At 35.2% G+C, this 20,720-nt stretch overlaps 1 protein-coding gene across 2 annotated transcripts; it reads right to left on the bottom strand.

The window, feature by feature from the left end:
- Nucleotides 1–282: 282 nt before the first annotated feature.
- On the bottom strand, nt 283–20,366 carry LOC306882534 (annexin A5-like). 2 transcript variants are annotated; one of them, XM_079437232.1, is made up of 15 exons: nt 20,312–20,366; nt 14,910–15,143; nt 11,075–11,157; nt 8,992–9,330; nt 8,344–8,431; nt 7,956–8,050; nt 7,424–7,537; nt 6,217–6,307; nt 5,983–6,062; nt 5,808–5,864; nt 5,629–5,722; nt 2,661–2,756; nt 2,124–2,182; nt 1,115–1,237; nt 283–1,008 (listed from the first exon to the last, which is right to left on the bottom strand). In XM_079437232.1, the coding sequence occupies exons 2-15, from the start codon at nt 15,127–15,129 to the stop codon at nt 949–951; spliced, it is 1,599 nt and encodes a 532-aa protein (XP_079293358.1). In that variant the 5' UTR covers nt 15,130–15,143; nt 20,312–20,366; the 3' UTR covers nt 283–948. The 2 variants fall into 2 exon arrangements, with proteins under 2 accessions (XP_079293358.1, XP_079293359.1); XM_079437233.1 differs by having other exon boundaries at nt 8,992–9,192.
- Nucleotides 20,367–20,720: the final 354 nt, after the last annotated feature.

The following is a 20,720-nucleotide window of genomic DNA, read 5'->3' as shown; positions in this document are numbered from 1 at the left end:
TAACTAATTTTAATTACTAATAATTTATTTTCTCATCAAGTCATTTAATGATTTGACCAGATATCTGATTATGATTATTATTTTTGCCTCGGTAAACTCACTTTAGATATGAAGCCTCCTATCTTTATTCTGTAGATTGTAATAATGTTGTTTGACCGCGAGTCATGCCTGATCTAGTAGGAATAATTGTATGAATGTTGTTATTAATATTTATCAGGGTGTTTTGAGGTCACAGCTGAATTAGCTTCAGAAGTCAGCACTGATAGTACCAAACAGGCTATTGAGGAAGTTGAACGCTTGAGTTCTCTCTTTCAGGCAGAATTTACTTAGCATTTCATACGTGTGTTTGGCTCTGTAGAGTAAACAAAAAAGAAGCACAAAGACAGCACCATCATTACCACTTTTTGCCTCAATAGTAAGGAGGCCGACAATCATAATGGTTACAACAAAAGAAGTGTATATAATAAAAAAAAAAACAGTGTAAATATAAATTTCTTTACTATAAAATGTCCATTTTGATGACTAAAACTAACATTTATGGCACATTTTCCCCAGTATATGTATAATTACTTAAAATACATAAATGTGTAAAAACATTTTTGGCATTCAGATCTGTACGCGATACTTAATTCAGAATTTTCTTAAATCAACTTGCAAACAAAGTATCTTGGAGGAAACGCACACATCCGATAGCATATAATAATTTGCTAAACCACTGCTTTGAGTATAGAAGGCACATAAAGATATAGCTGGCTACTCTCGAAATAAAAATATATTAATAAAAGAGCATGAAATGTAGCGTGCAGTATATATGCACACAAGTGCCTCTGCATAGAGTATGGTAAAACATGCAAGTATGTAAGAGTGCAAATGAAAGTAAGGTGTAAGATGTGTAGAAATCGTGGTGTGGCTTCATGTCCTCTGAGGGTCTACGAGCATCTGTATCCTCTAATCGCTTCCACCGCAGAGCTTCAGCAGTAGTTTCTTATAATCTCCTGAAGTGTCTCCCTGTAAACGCAGATTAGTGTCATTACAATTATTATTACAGTGCTGTAATTTTCATTTCTCAAAAACGTAAAGCATAGTTTAAATGGGTTGTTACACAGGTACTCACAGATATGGCTGTGTATAGAGATTTCCCATAATTCTTCACGTATTCCTGACGAATGTCCAGCATGTCCACCTCAGAGCGGGTCACCATGATGCGAACTAAAGTGCAATCCTTGGTTCCAGCTCCCTGCATATTTCAAATTTTTAAATATTTTTAAGCATATTCGGATTTGAAAATTTGATACATGTGATCTTATACACTAGGGCAGTAGTTCTCCAAACTCTTAGGCCAACTACTGCCTTTAATCAAATCAGAATCCAGGTAACTTGTGTTCCCTCAAATTACTTCAGCATTCTGAACATTTTAGAGTGAGTTACATTATTCCATATGAATGTTTATATCATAATATTACAATAGTTACTGCAGTCCAGTTGAAATATATACTAGTTTCTATTGCTGTAAATATTTTAGAACTTAGCGCAAGTAAAAAAAAATGATGTTCATTATTAAAATGTCCATGCCTTTTCCATGCCTGGCACTTCTTGAATTTCCAAATTAAGAAATCAATATTTTATCAAATAAAATGTATTTGATAAAATATTTGTATGTTTATTAATAAATATTTTATTTTGAAATAATATATATTTAATATATTTATAATATAATATATTTTGAAAAAAATAAAGTACATATATATATATATATAAATATAACATTATTTTATATTTAAAAATATTTTATATTAACATATGTATATATTAATTTAAAAGTAAAATACCAATTCAAAACAAATGTATTCTAATGTAAAAATATAAAACATTTAAAAAATAAAAATAAATATAAAGACAATACTATAAAAATATATTTTTACTATGATAATTAAGACATTCTTCTGGCATACCACCAGGGGGCACTTTGTGTCCACAGTTTGAGAGCCACTGCTGTACAATAACATGACTTCAACTGACTTCTACTGTAAACCATGGCTTTGTTTGTAATTAATCATTAATTTGCCATCTCTGTTACTCTGTAGTCAGAACAGCTCATTCGCACTGAAAAGAAATCTTCTCACCTTCATGGCCTTGTAGAGTCTCTCAGCAAAGTAGGCCGGTGTGTTCTTGATGCATTTAACTACAAACAGAAAGACCCGTTTAGACTCACCATGCGCAAATCACCCTGCAGCTAACAAGCCGTGTACAATAGAGCAAGCAAGATGAATCTTGAAACTTAAAATTGAAAAATATAACAGAATGAAGACAGACCAGGCATTCATCTGAAAGTGAAAGTCATTTAAAAAAGAAAACCTAACTGTTCACAACAACAAACCGAAATAACACACTAAACACACCTCATTATGAACATGTCACCGACTGAAAGGAAGTCATGCACTATGACACAGCAAACACATATGTCAGCTACGTTGTGTGTTATGACACACGTTTGTGTTATGAATCTCGTTGTGTGAAAATATATTACCACATATTTACCCTATAACAGCTCTACCCTTAAAGCGGCCGGCAGGATGGAGAGCAAGTTAAGAAATACAGTTATGAGTGTTTAATGATTAGATTTCATGAAACGATTATAGATGGCAGATCAGACAGCTCACCGACAGCCAGCATGCCGCTCTCCAGATCTCCAGACATCTCCCTCTCGATACTCTTCTCAATGTCTCTGCCACACATGTGCTGGTACTCATGAAACACTGTCAACACAAAAACACTTCATGTCTAACAGTAGGGCATAGAACATAGAGTATCCTTATATGCCGATGATATGCTGTTGTACCTTTCAGATCCGATTATAGGTATTCCCCAGGTACTTAAGGTATTGAATCAATTTGGAACTTTCTCAGGTTATAAGTTAAATCTTTCAAAAAGTGCTTGTTTTCCCATAAACAATAAGGGCCTCCATATTTAAATATCCTCAAATAAGGATATACCCTTTCAGCTGTCTGTATCAGGTTTGAAATATTTAGGGATAAATATTACACAGGGATTCCCTAACCTTTACAAAGTTTGCTCCTTTAATTGACAAGTTAAAACTAGACCTCACCATTTTTGCATCACACTTTTTAAGTAAACCCAACTTGGAACAATTTGATTTGAAATAAACAAGATATTCTTTGTTATCTGAACTTAAATATTTGAGTTCACTCAACATTCTTTACTTAAAACATCCAACATGATATAATCTACTAAGTAATTTCAAGTTGTGTTAACTTAACATTTAAACTCATTTATATTCAAAATATAGAGTTAAACCAAAATAAAATTATAATTTATTTTAGATCTTCAGCTATTGGTCTGCTTACTGCACTGCTACATTTCACTCAGTCGTGGTTTATAAAATGTACTTAATGTAGCACTTAGAAAAAAAAACATGCTATTAAAGCATGTGGTTCACTTATAAACATAAGCTTGTTATCCTTTTAAAATAATATGTCCACTCTATATAATTATCACCCAAATGAACCTGGTACACCACACACAATCAGTGAATAGTGTCTGAGTATGAATGGGTCATTTTTTAGTAGAAAATGAACTCCAGATGTCACAAAACAGTAAGTTACTAAACCTAACAACAAAAGCAACCATAAAACTGTGTAAATGCAACTCGAAAACAGTGAAACATTTGACCTTTTTAATTATTCATGCCCCCGTGCATGATGGGAAAACAGGATCATAACTTAAAGAATCCTTGTAAACAAACAATTCTAAGTAAAATATACTCATAAGTTCAAACTTTAATTTCTACAAGCTTAAATTGAGTAATAATATAGAATTTACTTTTTTATTATTATTATTGCCCGAACTAAATTATTTAATGTAGAAATTACATTTGTTTTTATGTAGTATTTACTTCACCACAAAACCATTTTTCTCAGTGCAGTTGTAGCAAATACCCTCAAGATTTGGTTTCCATTTAGACAATGTTTTGGTTTCAAAGACTTCTCTGTAACCAGCCCTATATGCAAGAATCACCTATTCCTTCCAGGTCAATTGGACTGAGTCATTTACATTTACATTTCTGCATTTAGCAGACGCTTTTATCCAAAGCGACTTACATTGCATTCAAGTTACAGTTTTTACATTTTATCAGCTCTTTTATCAGATCTTTTATCAGTTTTTAGTCAATGGCAACAGTCGGGCCTTGTCAAATTCAGTGATCTTTTTATTGATGATGTTTTTGCCCCATTCTCAACCCTCTCTTCAAAATACAAACTGCCAAGATCAAATTTGTTTAGATATTTTCAAGTTCGACATCTAATCCAAAACCATTGTCCCACATATCCCTCCACTCCTCCTAGTCAGGCCCGGATTAATACAGTGTAGTGCCCTAGGGTGACCACAGTTGTAGTGTATATTTTAACGGTCTAGTCCAGGCATCCTCAAATCTGGCCCACTCCTGCAGAGGTTAGCTCTAACCCTAATCAAACACTCAGAGCATGCTCATCAGAGTCTTCAAGATCATTAGAAAATCAGAGGTAGGTGAGTTTGATCAGGGTTGGAGCTAAACTCTGCGGCAGATTGGACCTCCAGGGAAAGATTTGAGGAACCCTGGTCTAGTCATTATCTTAATCACTTGGTGCCTCCCTATTGGCTGGTGCCCCAGGGCACTCACCCAATCCCGTCTAATATAATCCGGCCCTGCTCCTAGTACAGGATTGGATGCAGTTTTAAATATTCCCTTACATTTGAAGGGAGTAATTTCTAATGTATATAACACTTTAATGTCAATAAAAAATATTGTGCAGAACACACTTTGGAATATATTAGAATGAGTTCTGAAGAATCATGTGACACTGAAGACTGGAGTAATGATGCTGAAAATTGAGCTGTCATCACAGGAATAAATTACAATTTAAAATACATTAAAACAGAGAACAGTTATTTTAAATTGTAATGAATATTTAATGAATAAAACACAATATTTCAGTTTTTACTGTATCTTAGTTTTTTTTATAAATCTGTCTTTAATTTTGGATGTTCAATCAAATAAATAGTTACAGTAGATATGTTAATGAGATAAATATATAACCAGTATTGCACATATTATGTAATTAAACAAAGGATAACTGTGTCCTATAGAAAAAAAAACAAGAAATTCCATAATAAGTAGGTTGATTCAGAGGTGAATTCAAATGTTTTCACTGGAAACCATATCCAGTTATGAGTAGTAATTCTCAGCCTCGGCAAGAGTGTGTTGACTGCAATGTCAGACCCAAAACTGAATTTTTGGCCACTCCATAATGCACAAAGTGGCAGAATTTGAACATTTTTACACTTTACGTATTCTTTATGTGGGAGCACTCAAAAATCATTATAGTCAATATATAATATATAAGACAACATGATTCTTCCTCTTTCAATATATGTCATAGTACAGTATTGTTGACAAACAGGTTTGGAGATTTAGGTATTTCCCTATTCAAGTAGATATGAGCTTTAATAGCATTACTACTATCTAGAAGGAAACAAGCAGCCTGGAGGAGGCGCTGAGTGAACTGACCTTCCTAAAACGGACATTGACTTGATAATAAATACTATTAGTCCAGCCAAAGAGCCGTGACGTACCTGCTCTGAGGTGAGCTTTGCTCCGAGCACACAGGATGGCATTGAACTTAGACTCATCTGTGCCAAGTTTATTTTCCCCTGCTTGATAGAGAGCCTGCAGCAGAACACAAATAGAGCATAATAGATGCTCTTCAAAGAATGAGAAACATATTTTTAGAAACATTTATTTCAATAATTACCTGAGCATCCTGTTTGGCTACTGATATGTCCACATTCTCCCTCTCATCACGGTTACCCTTTGAGAAAATAACAGGAAGAAATACGGATATGACTTTCACATTTCTGTAATTTACAACGTTTTTGACCCTCAAAATATGAAAGTTTCACATCATAACATTCACATCTTCTGCGTACCTGAGCAAGAGAGACAAGAAGTCTGCGGAAATGTCCAGATGTGTCTCCACTGATGGAGTCCTCCAGCGATTTCTTATTTTCTAAAACAGAAACACTGAGCGTTATCCATCACAGCTCACCGCGCTTTACTGTCATGCTTTAGATTAAAACGTGCATGATAAATGCTTGATTGGGAAGTAATCAAATCAGTAATTGCAGAGGGAAGGAATTAGGTGATATGACTCTAGTACGCACCGGCTTTGAAGATTTGATTGATTTCTCGGATCTCCGCATTAGAGCGAGAGGACAAGATTTCAACCAAACAGGCCTCATCTGTCCCTGCTCCCTGTGAAATAATCAGCAGATTACATTTGTATTGATGGCATATCAAAAAATCTAATCAAATATTCTGTTATCTGTGACACAAAGGAACAGTTCGCTCAAAATGTAAACCTGTTGTAGGTACATATCATTCCTCAGATATTCTCCCTTTGTGTTTGGTTTTTGGGTGAAAGCAATGCTACATATAAAAGTAATGCTATATGCATCATTAAGAATTCAAACACTTCATTAATAATTTAGATTTTTAATTATGAAGCCTCATTTTCAGCCTCACCAAGGCTGAAAATACAGTAAAAAATGTTTTGCAATATTGTGAAATATTACACAATATTAATAATTTATTTTTGTGATGGTAAATCTGAATTTTCAGCATCACTCCAGTCTTCAGTGTCACGTGATCCTACAGAAATTATTCTAATATGCTGATTTGCTGCTCATATTTTCTTTTTATTATCAATGTTGAAAACAGTTGTGATGCTTAATCGTTTTCTGGAAACTGATACTTTTTTTCAGGATTCTTTGATAAATAGAAAGTTCAAAAGAACAACATTTATTAGATATAAATTAAATTGTAACAATATAAATGTCTTTACTGCCACTTTTGATCAATTTAATGCATCCGTGCTGAATAGATTTTCAAGATTTTTTTTTTTTTTTATTCATCACATACACAATTATACAGAGTATAACCAGCAGTGAAATGTAAGTCAGGTCCGCTCCAAGGACAGTGCAATTATATAGAATACAAATATTAAGAAAAAAAAAAAGTAGAAAAAATAAAATAAAAGATAGAAAAATATAAATATAAATGTGCAGGTCAGTATGTTGTTGACATAAATAGTGGAATTCGCAAAAAGAATGTTGTACAGGGTATTTAAGTTGTACAGGGTATTTAAGATCAAATAAAAACATTTATTAATTTAATTAATTAGTTATTGACAACTTTTAAATGGTATATAAATATAACTAAGCTATAACTATAAATCCAGTACCTTTATGTATTATATATTGCATCAGCTATCCATGTGAGGGTGCTAAGTTGCACATGTGTTTGATTATATATTTTTTCATGCTTCATTTGTATTCATTCTATTAATAAAGTACTACAAAGTTCACAAACCTTGATGGCCTCTTTAAGCTCAGATGCATCATACTGAGCTGGAGTCTTCAACATGGCCAGCACCAGTTTCTCAAAGTTCCCTGAAAGCTCAGACTTCAGGTCCTTAATCAAATCCTGTAAGCGTTTGGTTACATGAGAATGATTAATGATGCTTTTCTTAATCCATTACAAAATCTGAACTTTGCTGCATTTAGTTCTTTTCTGTATTAAGGCTCTGATGATCTATATGCTAAGCATTGACAAAATGATCTTGGCATATTTATCTTTTAGTCTTCCTCCTTTGGAAAAATGGACTAAAATTACTGATGTCTAATCTTGCACTCAGGGGCAATCAAATGCTCTCTAGAATGAGACAGTTTCCTCCCACTAACACCACCTGCCTCAGACTATATAATAGCATGTAGCACATCATGGTTCTAAGCTTTTAAGAAAAGCTATTAGAAGTTCAAATAAAACCTGGTCTCAATTTAAGGGGCAGCTGCTGTATCTGCTGAACAGCAAATTTCTAAAAAGCTCCAATGCTCTCCATTACCTTTCCATAGGCAGTCTTGTATGACACTAAGAGTGGAACACGCTGCCTGATGGAGCGACTTCCGAGTAAATTAATGATGGCTTGTTCATCAGTGCCTGTTGAAACATGTTCATGCATATTAGCAGCCTTTTATGCAGCTGCATATACAGTAAACACAGGAGTCATTTTCTGGAAGGCTCTTATTGTATTTCATGTCAGTCTAAAAAAAGCTCTCAGTATTTAAACATCCGTCACCTGTATCACAAAGGGGTCAAACTTAATAAGATTAATAATAGATAAACATCAAAGAACAAAAAGAACAGAATGACTTTTAACCCCGAGGGAGAATAAGTGACGTTGCTTTCTAAGAAATAGAGTAAGTGGAAAATGAGCATGAACAGTAACTAACCAAAGCCCTTCATGGCCTTCCTGAGGACTTCCGCATCTTTTAGGGGATCAGCTCCAGGGAAGTCCTGAATGGTCCCTCTGAATCCACGCTACAAATAATAGAAAGAAAACAAGTTAGGACTCAAATGTATGCTCAGGCTTTCTGCAGGTTTTATGAAGGTAAAGATAAGACTTTTTGAAAACCATTTACAGACCAGGAAAATTTGAAGAATAAACTGAAGGGAACACAATACATCAATATGTTCTCTGTAGCTTAACTAGAATAAGCAAATATGTTATATAGACTAATACAGTTAATAAAAGATCAAGAAAAAAATCAACTTAAACAAGTTTTCATACATCATTGACAGATATTTGTATTAGTTTTAAGCATAAACTCAATTTCTCTGAAAACTCTTTAACTATCTTCATTTTGCACCTCAAGTAAAGTATCTTGATATTCCTATACTTGTATTGGAAAACGACAAAAAATACTTAGGAAGATATTCATTCTTTGCAGTGCATGCAACGTTGAATACCAGACTTTCTGCTCCAATTTAAGACCTTTTAAGGCCTTAATTTGTGGAAAGATGAATTAAGACTTTTTAAGACCCTCAGAAACCCTGCATACTGCAATAAATTGGACAAAAAATACGTAAAAGTTAATTACACTGATAGCTGGAGCAGCAGGTGCACCTCCTCCGTAACCTCCTCCGTGTGCGGGCATGGACGGGTTGGGTGAGGGGGCTTTGGGATAGCTGGGCATGGACGGAGTGGGTGCTGGGACATTTGGGTAGCCTGGCATCTGCTGACCTGGGGGTGGCCCACCAGGGTATCCCATTCCTGGACCTTGGGGCATACCTCCTCCTGGCTGAGGGTACATGCCATAGGGCTGGTTAGGGGAGGGGGCTGGTGGGCCCCCAGGTTGGGGGCCAGGATAGCCACCAGGCACTTGAGGGAACATGGATGGATTTGGGGTAAATCCACTATTGGCAGCGAACTGATTTGCCTGCGATGGAAAAATTTGAGGGGGCGAAAAAAGCAAAAAGCATGACAGCGAGCATGACAGTTAGGACAGTAGAGCAGACTTTGCAGGAAATTAACATATACAGCCATGAAATGACAATACTGAAGGACAAAGAAATGATTAAGGCCAGGACAGGGAGATAAGGAGGACGATGAACAAGTGTGAATTCATGGAGTGGTTTGTTTAGATAGTGTGGCTTTGCACTAAAACGTTTCTATTGACTTAAGCTACTTGCATCATATTGCACACGGGTGTCACAGAGACACAGTTCTGTAACACTGAAAGAGTTTCCACATGCACAAATTTTCCCTTGCTGAACTCTAAATGCAGAAGTACTGTGGAGGAGTAATGAAACCAGTCCTTTTAGTCAAGCTAAAGCATCACACTGCAAAAATATTTTCATGACGTAGTGGTCAACCAATGTGTGTTTTTTTTTTTTAAATGGCTGACACCAACACCAAAAAGCAAGGTGGTCAACTGATGATTTTGCCAGTCTACTGGAGTCTCTTAAACTTTTGGGCACTTTTATGTAGCTGAGGGCAGCATAAATTTCAAATTAGAACACAGGAAATGCCCTTTTTGATATATATATATATATATATTTGTATTCATTTATTAAGTTTTTGTGAGAAAAGAGAAATTAGTTCATTTGTATTACATATGCACTTATGCAGTGTACTTCAAACCTAAAAAATGCACTTTGTAATAATATCAAATTAAAAGTTTTACTTTAAAGTACAATGATCTTAACACTAAGGAATAACAAAGTACTTGATTATATTTAAACTGTAGCATGTTATTCCATATTACATTTAAGTTCATATATTTTAAATGCACTAAATTGCAACTTTATCATTACAGGTGAATAATAAAAAATAATATATATATATATATATATATATATATATATATATATATATATATATATATATATATATATATATATATATATATATATATATATGCATCACATACAAGTTTCAATAGAAATGACATCAAAGTATATTTAAGTTTCTAAATAAATAAATCAGAAATGCTTGTGAATTATATATTTGGCAGTAAACTTTAACCATACTGTATTTCAAAGACAATGTACTTAAGTGGGACATTTCATTTCATTGTAATTAACATGCAGTTAAATTGCTGCCAGTTTGCACTTTTTTTTTTACCTTCCTTTAAGGTATATTATTATTATTATTTTAAATTATGCATAGTGTATTTCTTTTTCACAAGGATAGATACCTAGGAGAGAAACCTCTTCAAACAATTAATTAATTTATCCACCAAAAAAGTATTCTTCATTCCTAATGATATTTCTTATAAATGCAGCTCTATAACTAAATCATCATCGTGTAGGCCTATGCTTTTTTTGTAGATCATAGAACATGTTGTGTGAAATATGGTCCTTGCTGCAGTAGTTCAATGGATCCACACTTGTTCACATTTGATTACAGAGCAAACTCTAAAGAAGCCTGTGCATCAGTAGATTGAATAGGGTCAAATTTGTTGGTCAAAGCACATTCTGATGACGGATAAATTATAAGGGATCAATATCACGGTCACAAGAGCACAGTTTCGTACAAAGCTGATAAAGAAAGGATTTAATGCGGTTTTAGCCAAGGTTGTGCATTTTATACTGACTGGAATCAAATTACCTGCATCTGTTGAGAATGGAGACCAATGTCATTTCTGATCACACAATACATCATTTTATTAAAGAACTTACCATTGCTGGGAGATTTGATGCGTTGAATCCAGGATTTTGCAAATTATCCAGGCCAATAGGAGCACCGGGAGCACCCCAACCTCCTGTAAATACATGCATTTAACATAAGCAAACACACAAAAAAAAACAAAAAGCCCCACACTAATTATGACCGAACAATATCAGTGCACTTCACAGTTAATATGAAATCAAAACCAACCCTATTTACGTCATTAAAACATGTTCCTGGTCTTATAGCGCATGATTCACTGCTGCATGTTATTCCAAAGAGAAAAATGTAATAACATGGTCTGCCTGTGAAAATGGCTTTTCTTTTCAGTCTCAGATCCTTTTCAATGCTCTCTTCCAGTCACCTGGTATAATCTCCATTCTGCTATATAACATATCTTAACCATTCTGGCCTATTTTTCACAATCCAGACAATTACTGCTGTGCACTTATTGACTACCTTGTCTCACATGTCAGATTACAGAAATAAAATGGGCTGTGAGCATCATTTCATGTTGACTTCAAAACAGTATGTATAGGGGAAATCAGGACACATTGAATATCAAATGTCAAGCTAATAATAATCTAGACATCAACTTTTGATCATTGTTCTGTGCAGAATCCCGAGGGCCCTGAATCCTCTTCTATATTAATAAAAAAACGTATTTTCAGTTTTGATGTGATAAGACAAAACAGAAACACTCTGTTGAATCCAGAGCAGCGGGTTTTGTTATGCTAATAAGAAGTGGCAGGTAACATTGTACTGACATTGCAAATTAATTATTAAGCTCTTTCTGCAGGGTGTTTCCTCTATTTTTAAGTCTAATAACTTGTATATTTGTTTAGTTGACATGGAATAGACTGGGAAGTTGACCTGTCATGTGATGCTGAACTCATTAGACTCATTTTAATCATTATTTTAGCAATTGACTATATCAAGTATTTTAAAATGTATTTGCCACACCGCAAAGCCATGTAAAATGCCATAAATATGAACTAATGAAAGCATAAATTAATAAACACACACACTTCAAAAGTCAGTACTGACTTACTGGGGTCAGTAAGTCGCTTATGCTCACAAAGACTTCATTTATTTGATCAAAAATACAATAAAAACAGTAATATTGTAAAATATTATTAAACTTTGATTCTTAAGAAATTAATCTAATATACTGATTTGCTGTCCACAAAACATTTCTTATTATAATCATAGTTAAAAACAGCTGTGCTCCTTAATAATTTTGCGGAAATTGAGACATTTTTTCAAGATTCTTTGATTAACAGATCATTCATAAGAACTAGTGCTGTCAAACGATTAATCGCGATTAATCGCATCCAAAAAAGAAAGTTCTTGTTTATACAATGTGTATGTGTGTATACTGTATATATTTATTATGTATATATAAATACAAACACATGCATGCATGTATATATATATATATATATATATATCAAAAATGTTATGTTTATATATTTATATAATATAAAATAAGAATATAAATATATAAATGTATATACATAAATATTTTATAAATATATATAAGTGTGTGTATTTATATAAACATAATAAATATACACAGTACACATACATATACATATACTATGCAAACAAAAACGTTTATTTTGGATGCGATTAATCGCGATTTGACAGCACTAATAATAACAACATTTATTCAAGATAGAAAACTTTTATAACACTAAGTATTTATTGATTTATGCATCCTTGCTGAATAAAATATTAATTACTTAAAATAATAAATAAAAATCTTACTGATCCCAATTTTAAAATGTGTACAATATAACTTCCTCATCACACTTTTCAACAATAAAACAACAATCTATTTCTGGGAACAAAACTGCTGTTGAATGAGCATAGGCCATATTGAAATAATTTTGTGTAAGAGGGATATATTTTTTGGGATATCTGAGATCTGAACAGGAAAAAAATATAATATAACTGTCAGATTGGATATTAGTAGCACTTTTAATTTGATATACAATGTGTGTGATCATCAAATAATGCATTTATCTCCGCTAACCCTTTTAAAGGAAACAATGCCTCTAGAAAACAATGTGACATTCACTAAGTAGTACATCGTGAATGAGTCTGTTTTTAATGCACTACACCAATGCACTGTGTGTACAATACTCTCATATGCCTAGGAGTTCAGCACCGCAGTAAGATCATGATAGACATGAACAGAAGCGAAATTTCCACACTGACAGTTTTTGTATGAGAACATGTCTAAGCATCATGTTGACGCTTGAATAACTACTAGCAAAACTGATGTAGATAAACCGGATATTTGCTTCCCTGTCAGAACAGATCAGATTTCATTACTAGCATACTGACAGTATGGACAGACAGTGCTAAAGATCAGATCTGAAAACTAAACCAAATTAGATTGGTGAGGAGTGTGAACAAAGCGTTAGAGTTTTGAACATTTTGATGAATAAATTAATCCGGGTAAACAAAACACAGCAAGGTCAAAAGTCCTAGCAAGTATACATACCAAACAAAGCATATTTTGGTTTGGAAAAATAGCTAAAGCAACCAGATTATGGAAAATGTGTGACCGACTAGTCAACAAGTCAATAGTTTCTTTCCAACAGAACATTCATTTGTGTTTATTTAGTAATGTAATCCATGTGACCTCTGGTGCAAAAACACACACAGATTGAAGGCCTCTCTAAAGAAGAGCCTCCACGTGAATATCTGTCAGTGCGAGACAATGCTAGAAACTAGCTAGCGTTTCTACCTCACTATACATTCAGTCACTTACTCTTTTCCACTGGCTCCACCTAAAAATTCCACATTACCATGTCAACATCACTATTCAGTGAAAGTGCCATGAAACAAAGTTGGTTTGTCCACTGAGTTTCTGTCTAAAATAAAACCTTTATAACCATTTCAAATATAAACTTCATAGACTAGAGCAGTGCTTCCCAAACCTGTCCTGGAGAACCCCTAGCCCTGCACATTTTGTATGTCTCCCTTATCGAACACACCTGATTCAACTCATCAGCTCGTTAGTAGAGACTGCAAGACATGAATTGGGTGTGTCTGATAAAGGAGATATAGGCTGTGTCCAAATTCAGGGTCTGCATCCTTCGGAGTACTCATTTGAAGGATGTTACGTCACAGCGCCGCGACGAAGGCTGTCCAAATTCGTAGGATCCTTCAAATGCGGCCCACAAATACGTCCTCCTTTTCCCCGAATTGGAAGGATGGGTGTGGTGGATCCTTTCCCGTCCTACCTATCCCATAATTCTTTTCGGCAGAGCGTAATGGCGGACGAAGCGAGCGGTAGCGGAGTGGGAGAGGAGTTTCTCTGACAAAACAAGCTAAAGTTTATGCTTCGGCTCAATGAATTTGTAGGAGAAATTAGTAGAACACTTAAAAACAAATAAAAATAGGCTATAATGGCTTACCTGGATGTGACTGTCTTGTAGTCTGATATAAAAAACTCTCCGACAACGAGCAAAGAAAGTATTTAATTTATTTAATTGCTTTATTTCTTCCAAAATAATTAAAATGAGGAGAATAATGGTCACGGTTGCTAGGCGACAGGATATGAGCAACGGGTAAGGGAGGGAACTGAAAGAAGGGTAGGCTGTCCAAATTCACAAACACCGACTTCCGGGTTTTGCTGACGTCGGAGGATCCCTCCTCCTTCAACCGGGTAGGAAGGATCCTAAGGAGGATGCAGACCCTGAATTTGGACACAGCCATACAAAATGTGAAGGGCTAGGGGTCCTCCAGGACTGGGAAGCACTGGATTAGAGTATGATGTAAGGCAGTACACTGCACACATATGGAATTCATCCACCAAATACAGTAGCTCACCTGAAGGCACAGCAGAATACGGCCCTGGTTGGCCAGGATAGGCACCTGGCTGGGGCGGGTAAGCTCCAGGTTGGGGAGGGTATCCACCCGCCTGCGGGGGGTACATCCCAGGCTGAGGGGGGTAACCTCCTGCAGCAGGAGGGTACGCCCCTGGTTGGGGTGGGTATCCACCAGCCTGAGGAGGATAGCCGGACTGGGGAGGATAGCCTGGATAGCTCATTGTCGTGCCTGAAATTGAAAAAAGTATGGGTTGTAATTAGAAAAACTGTATATAAAGTAGAAGACTTTATAAAATGAAGTCATGCGAACATGGTGTATAACTTGTTTATAACTTTAGCTTTTACTCCTAGGCTTTATTTATTTGTGAAGATTATCTTGTTGAACAAGGTAAGAATCATAAACTTGTGTTGGTCACAGAACTTATTTTCTGCAATAATCCAAAATCCAGTTCTGGGTGGGCCTATAAAAATATGTCTTGTGTAGTACTCTATTTAGAAGGATACAGTTGATCCATTAGGCCTCTCCATCTTACAGTCTATTTGTTGCTACACCTGCTCTTCTGCTGAGTGAATGACAATGTCAGTGAGCCCGCAGAGAGCAGAGACTGCTGTACATCTAAAAGCATCACTAAATTATATTTATAGTTGTAAATCATGCTGTGTTTTACAAAGTAATTCATGCATAAAAAATGGTTGATAAATAATTATTACAGATTTGTATGAATGGTCAGTATACTGATATTGCTGGGTTGATTTAATGAAGTCGTTCAAGGGCACATTTTTCAAATAGTTTTGCAAGCATGTTCTATTATAGAAAAGCATCACCCATTTCCTTTCCGTTTAGATCGGTGACAAAAGTCAAAACCCTGCTTCTGTGTTTAACACCTGACTTGAGATATTGAGAGGGAATGTTGTTTTGCTAAATAATGCATAGGTCAACTAATAAAACAAGATAGCTAAAGTTTCTTTCACTTTCGCATTTGTGTTTAATATTGTTGAATATAAATATATAAATATATTAATATTGTTGAATATCATGAAAAAGGTCAATATTTTTTAATAATGAAAACCCAAAATTCAGTGTCTTAGAAAATTAGAATATTACATAAGATCAATAAAAAAGGATATTTTAGACAGATATGTCAGGCTTCTGAAAAGTATGTTCATTTCAATACTTGGTAGGGGCTCCTTTTGCTTTAATTACTGCATCAATTCGGCGTGGCATGGAGTTGATCAGTTTGTGGCACTGCTCAGGTGTAATGGAAGTCCAGGTTGCTTTGATAGCGGCCTTCAGGTCATCTGCATTGTTGGGTCTGGTGTCTCTCATCTTCCTCTTGACAATACCCCATAGATTCTCTATGGGGTTCAGGTCAGGTGAGTTTGCTGGCCAATCAAGCACAGTAACACCACGGTCATTGAACCAGCTTTTGGTACCTTTGGCAGTGTGGGCAGGTGCCAAGTCCTGCTGGAAAATGAAATCAGCATCTCCATAAAGCTTGTCAGCAGAAGGAAGCATGAAGTGCTCTAAAATTTCCTGGTAGATGGCTGCGTTGACCTTGGACTTCAGAAAACACAGTGGACCAACACCAGCAGATGATACAGCAGCCCAAATCATCACTGACTGTGGAAACTTCACACTGGACTTCAAGCAACATGGATTCTGTGCCTCTCCACTCTTCCTCCAGACTCTGGGGCCTTGATTTCCAAATGGAATGAAAAATTTACTTTCATCTGAAAAGAGGACTTTGGACTAGAGACCTGCACCCAACGCAACAGGGCAACTCTTGATGGGCGAGTGCGGGTGTGGGCGGGAAGAGTATAAAATAAAATAATAAAATTATTTGCGGGACTCCCGCAAAATAGAAATGATCTAAACATAAAATGTCTAAAAAAATATGAATTGTTATTTATCTGTTGCACAAAAGCAACAACTAATATTAACATTAAAATGATTAACATGCGAAAGCTAGGCAGAGTTTCTATTTATAACACGTGTTTAAAGGGTTGCGCAATGTAGCCAATCACAGACTCAGCTGTTGATTTCTGGAATGCAATGGCCAGTCAGAGGTGACTCACCACAGTGCTGAAATTGCGTGCTCACCAATCGTCTCATTTTAATACACGAAGTGTAGACATTTTGAAAGATTCATTGTGTTATTACAGAGCTTAGATCATGATGAACTGAGATGTCAGCTTTTAGTGAAGGAAGCGCTGCTCGCATTTTACATTTACATTTATTCATTTAGCTGACGCTTTTATCCAAAGCGACTTACAATTGCTATATATGTCAGAGGTCGCACGCCTCTGGAGCAACTAGGGGTTAAGTGTCTTGCTCAGGGACACATTGGTGTCTCACAGTGGATTCGAACCCGGGTCTCTCACATCAAAGGCATGTGTTATGTCTGTCTTGATGCACTGACTCCAGGTTCAGTCCATTCATTTGAAGCTCTCCCAAGTGTTTGAATCGGCTTTGCTTGACAGTATTCTCAAGCTTGCGGTCATCACTGTTGCTTGTGCACCTTTTCCCACCCAAATTCTTCCTTCCGGTCAACTTTGCATTTCATATGCTTTGATACAGCACTCTGTAAACAGCCACACCTTTCAGTAATGACCCTCTGTGACTTACCCTCTTTGTGGAGGGCGTCAATGTTCGTCTTCTGGATCATTGCCAAGTCAGCAGTCTTCTCCATTATTGTGGTTTCAAAGAACAAGAGATACCCTGAATTTATACTGTAGGGATGGTCATTAATTGAAACTCAAATGTAAATATTCTAATATTTTGAGATACTGATTTTTGACTTTCATGAGCTGTAAGATCTAATCATCAAAATTAAAAGAAAAAACTTTTGAAATGTTTTACTTTACATGTAATAAATCTAAAATATATAATATAGTTTCACTTTTTGAAATAAGTTACAAGAAAAAAAAAGAACTTTTTCACGATATTCAAATTTTTTGAGATGTACCTGTATGTATATGTAATATATATATATATATATATATATATATATATATATATATATATATATATATATATATATATATATATATATAGCCTAATTCTCTCTGCTTTTTTTCTGACAGGGAACTGACTGCATTCTGACTGCTCATACTTCTCACCCTTTCCTTTGAAATATATCTAAACATAAACTCTGAATGGAAAGTAGTGGCTATGCTCTCAAAATCAAGCCCTCATTTTTTTTTTTTTTTTACCAACCATTAACAGCAGTCAGTGTCTCTCACGAAAGAGTTCCCATGTGGTACAAACCATGGAAACACATTACATAAAACAAATTCAAGACAGCTGCTATAGCAAACTACAGTCATGTTCAGGAAGTAAAACTCCCATTCCCTGGTTAAAAAAATAAATAAAAATAAAAAATAGTACACTTCCATGATGTACTTAAAGTGCTCTATTTCCACGCACTAATTTTGTTCTGAATATACTACAAATGATTCTTTAGTACTGCTTAAAATAAACTTAAGATCAACTAAGTGTACTCAACTGTGCTATTTTGGGACACCATGAATATGAACTAAAATGCGCATTTAATATTCTATCTCTGTATTTAAAAATGTATTTAGTAACCATTTGTAGTACACTTGAGTACTTGAGCACTATGGAAGTGTACTTTTATTTTTTTAACCTGGGTTAATTTTTTCCCCGGGGAAATAGATTTTTAGTGATAACACATTAAATTAATGTAAGATTGACCTACCTTGAGCTCCGAGGTTGCTAAATTATGTTATATACCTTTGTAGACGCCACAAGTAAACATGTTTTAGACTATGAAATTAAACATTTTCAAAATACATGTATTTTTTATATTTTTTTTTTTGTCATGACTGGATCTTCCAGTGAAACAAAAGACTTCTTCTATCTGGTGACAAATGCCAGACTCTGCCCCTTTTCCTACAAAACCCTCCGTTCGCCAATCCCTTCAATCAACAACTGATGAATAGAACAGCTGGCGGGCCAATGTTGAGCTCTGTAGTAGGAAGTATCATGCTCTTTTGCCTATGCTAAATAACTGATTATTGAGGCAGTGCAGAAAGGCAAAGTTATCTGCAGTAGGGTTAGAAAATATAGTGCTTGAGCACTACATGAAGCACAAATTATATGGATAACATGATAGGAGAGGATAAGATTTGAAAGAAAAAAAAACAGAGCTTTAATAATATTGCTCATTGACCCTTGATGCATTGCCTCAGTGATGTCCATACTTTGTGAACCTACAAATAAAAAGCTATAGCCTATAATATTTTTTTCGCCTGTGTTCATGCTCTATATGTGGCCATGGATACTAATACTGATGTATTTGAAAGCATAATACACTCTGCATGCAGTCTTATCACCTTTACTTAGTGTTGGAGAGGTTTGCATAGCACCTCACCTGCCATAAAACACATTATAATAATAGGGAAGGGGCAAAATACAAAGACTTTTAGAGATGAACTCTGTTGATAATAAAACACCACACCTCAACATATATGATGCAATCTAAACAGTCAAACTTTCCAAACCAATATTTCAGGTGGGCCTATACAATGATGCATTGCTCAGGGCAGAAAAAGGACTTTTGTTTGGCCTAATTTTAAAGAATGTGAATGTCCTGCATTAGAATGTCAAAACAGCTTTATCCTCCAGTCAGTTTCTCAACAGGCCTTGCCTTCACACTTGAAATCATCACAAAACCAACGGTCCACTCTTTATGACTGTAGAAGTTTTACTTTCTATAAAGCAGGGGTCTTAATAATTATTGTGGAAAAATTAAAATACTGTATGTATATTATATATATATATATATATATATATATATGCAAACAGTTTTTATCAAGCGCAAATATATAAAACATAGGCCTGGTTTCACAGACAGGGTTTAGACTAAACCAGGATTAGACCATAGTTCAATTAGGCCATTTAAGTAATTTTTATAAACGTGCCTTAGAAAAAAAACATTACTGGTATGCATTTTGAGACTAAATAAAGGCACTGATATACTTTAAGATCAGAGCAAAGAGCAAATTTCTTTCAACTCAAGTCTGGGATTAGTCTTAAACCTGGTCTGTGTTTAAACCTTGTCACATTAAAACAGGTTTATCTCCCTATAAAACCTTATTATACCACAGATCTGAACTGTGATGGATCCTTAAACGCGTGAATCGAAGATAAGCGACAGAAGTGAAATGCGTTTTAATGTGTTTAATGCACAACATTATGGGTGGATCTCTTGAAATGCTCGCTGGGAGAAGGCTTAAAATAACGTGTTCCTGCAGGAGTTACAGAGCAGAAAGCGCATAAAGGCCTACGTAGCAGCGCACTAAACATCTTTATTACTATTTCAGTTGTTTAAAACGTTAAACAGAAGACATGTATAGTGTGAAAGAGTATTAGTTACTTACAGTTTAAGCAGCAGCCTGTCTCTTCCTAGGTACAGAGTACCTCTCTGCTCGAGAGCCTGTAATATTTAATGAAGTGGGTGGGACTCATTCTTTCCATGACTGTGTCACGACAACAAACAATCTTTAACTAAATACAACATATGTGACTCTTTCATACACAATGACTCACGGTGTTTGGTAATAAAGGAATTAATATTGTAATCTTTCCATAAGTCTGTCAAATATGACCTAACCTAGTGTGGAGTATACAGTTTAAAAGAGCAGCTGCTCGAGTATATCTCCGTTTCCTATAGGCTGTGTGTTTTTCTCTTGCTGTTGTTTTTAAATATTTATTAATACAGTGTATATGTGCCAATCTAGCACAAGTCACAAAAGACTGGGTGGGTGTAAATATGGAAGTTTGCCCAAG

Source organism: Barbus barbus, assembly GCF_936440315.1.
Source record: "Barbus barbus genome assembly, chromosome: 16".
In the NCBI taxonomy this organism is placed as follows: domain Eukaryota; kingdom Metazoa; phylum Chordata; class Actinopteri; order Cypriniformes; family Cyprinidae; genus Barbus; species Barbus barbus.
Note: the sequence above shows the minus strand (reverse complement) of the source record. Positions and strands in the feature narration are given on the sequence as shown.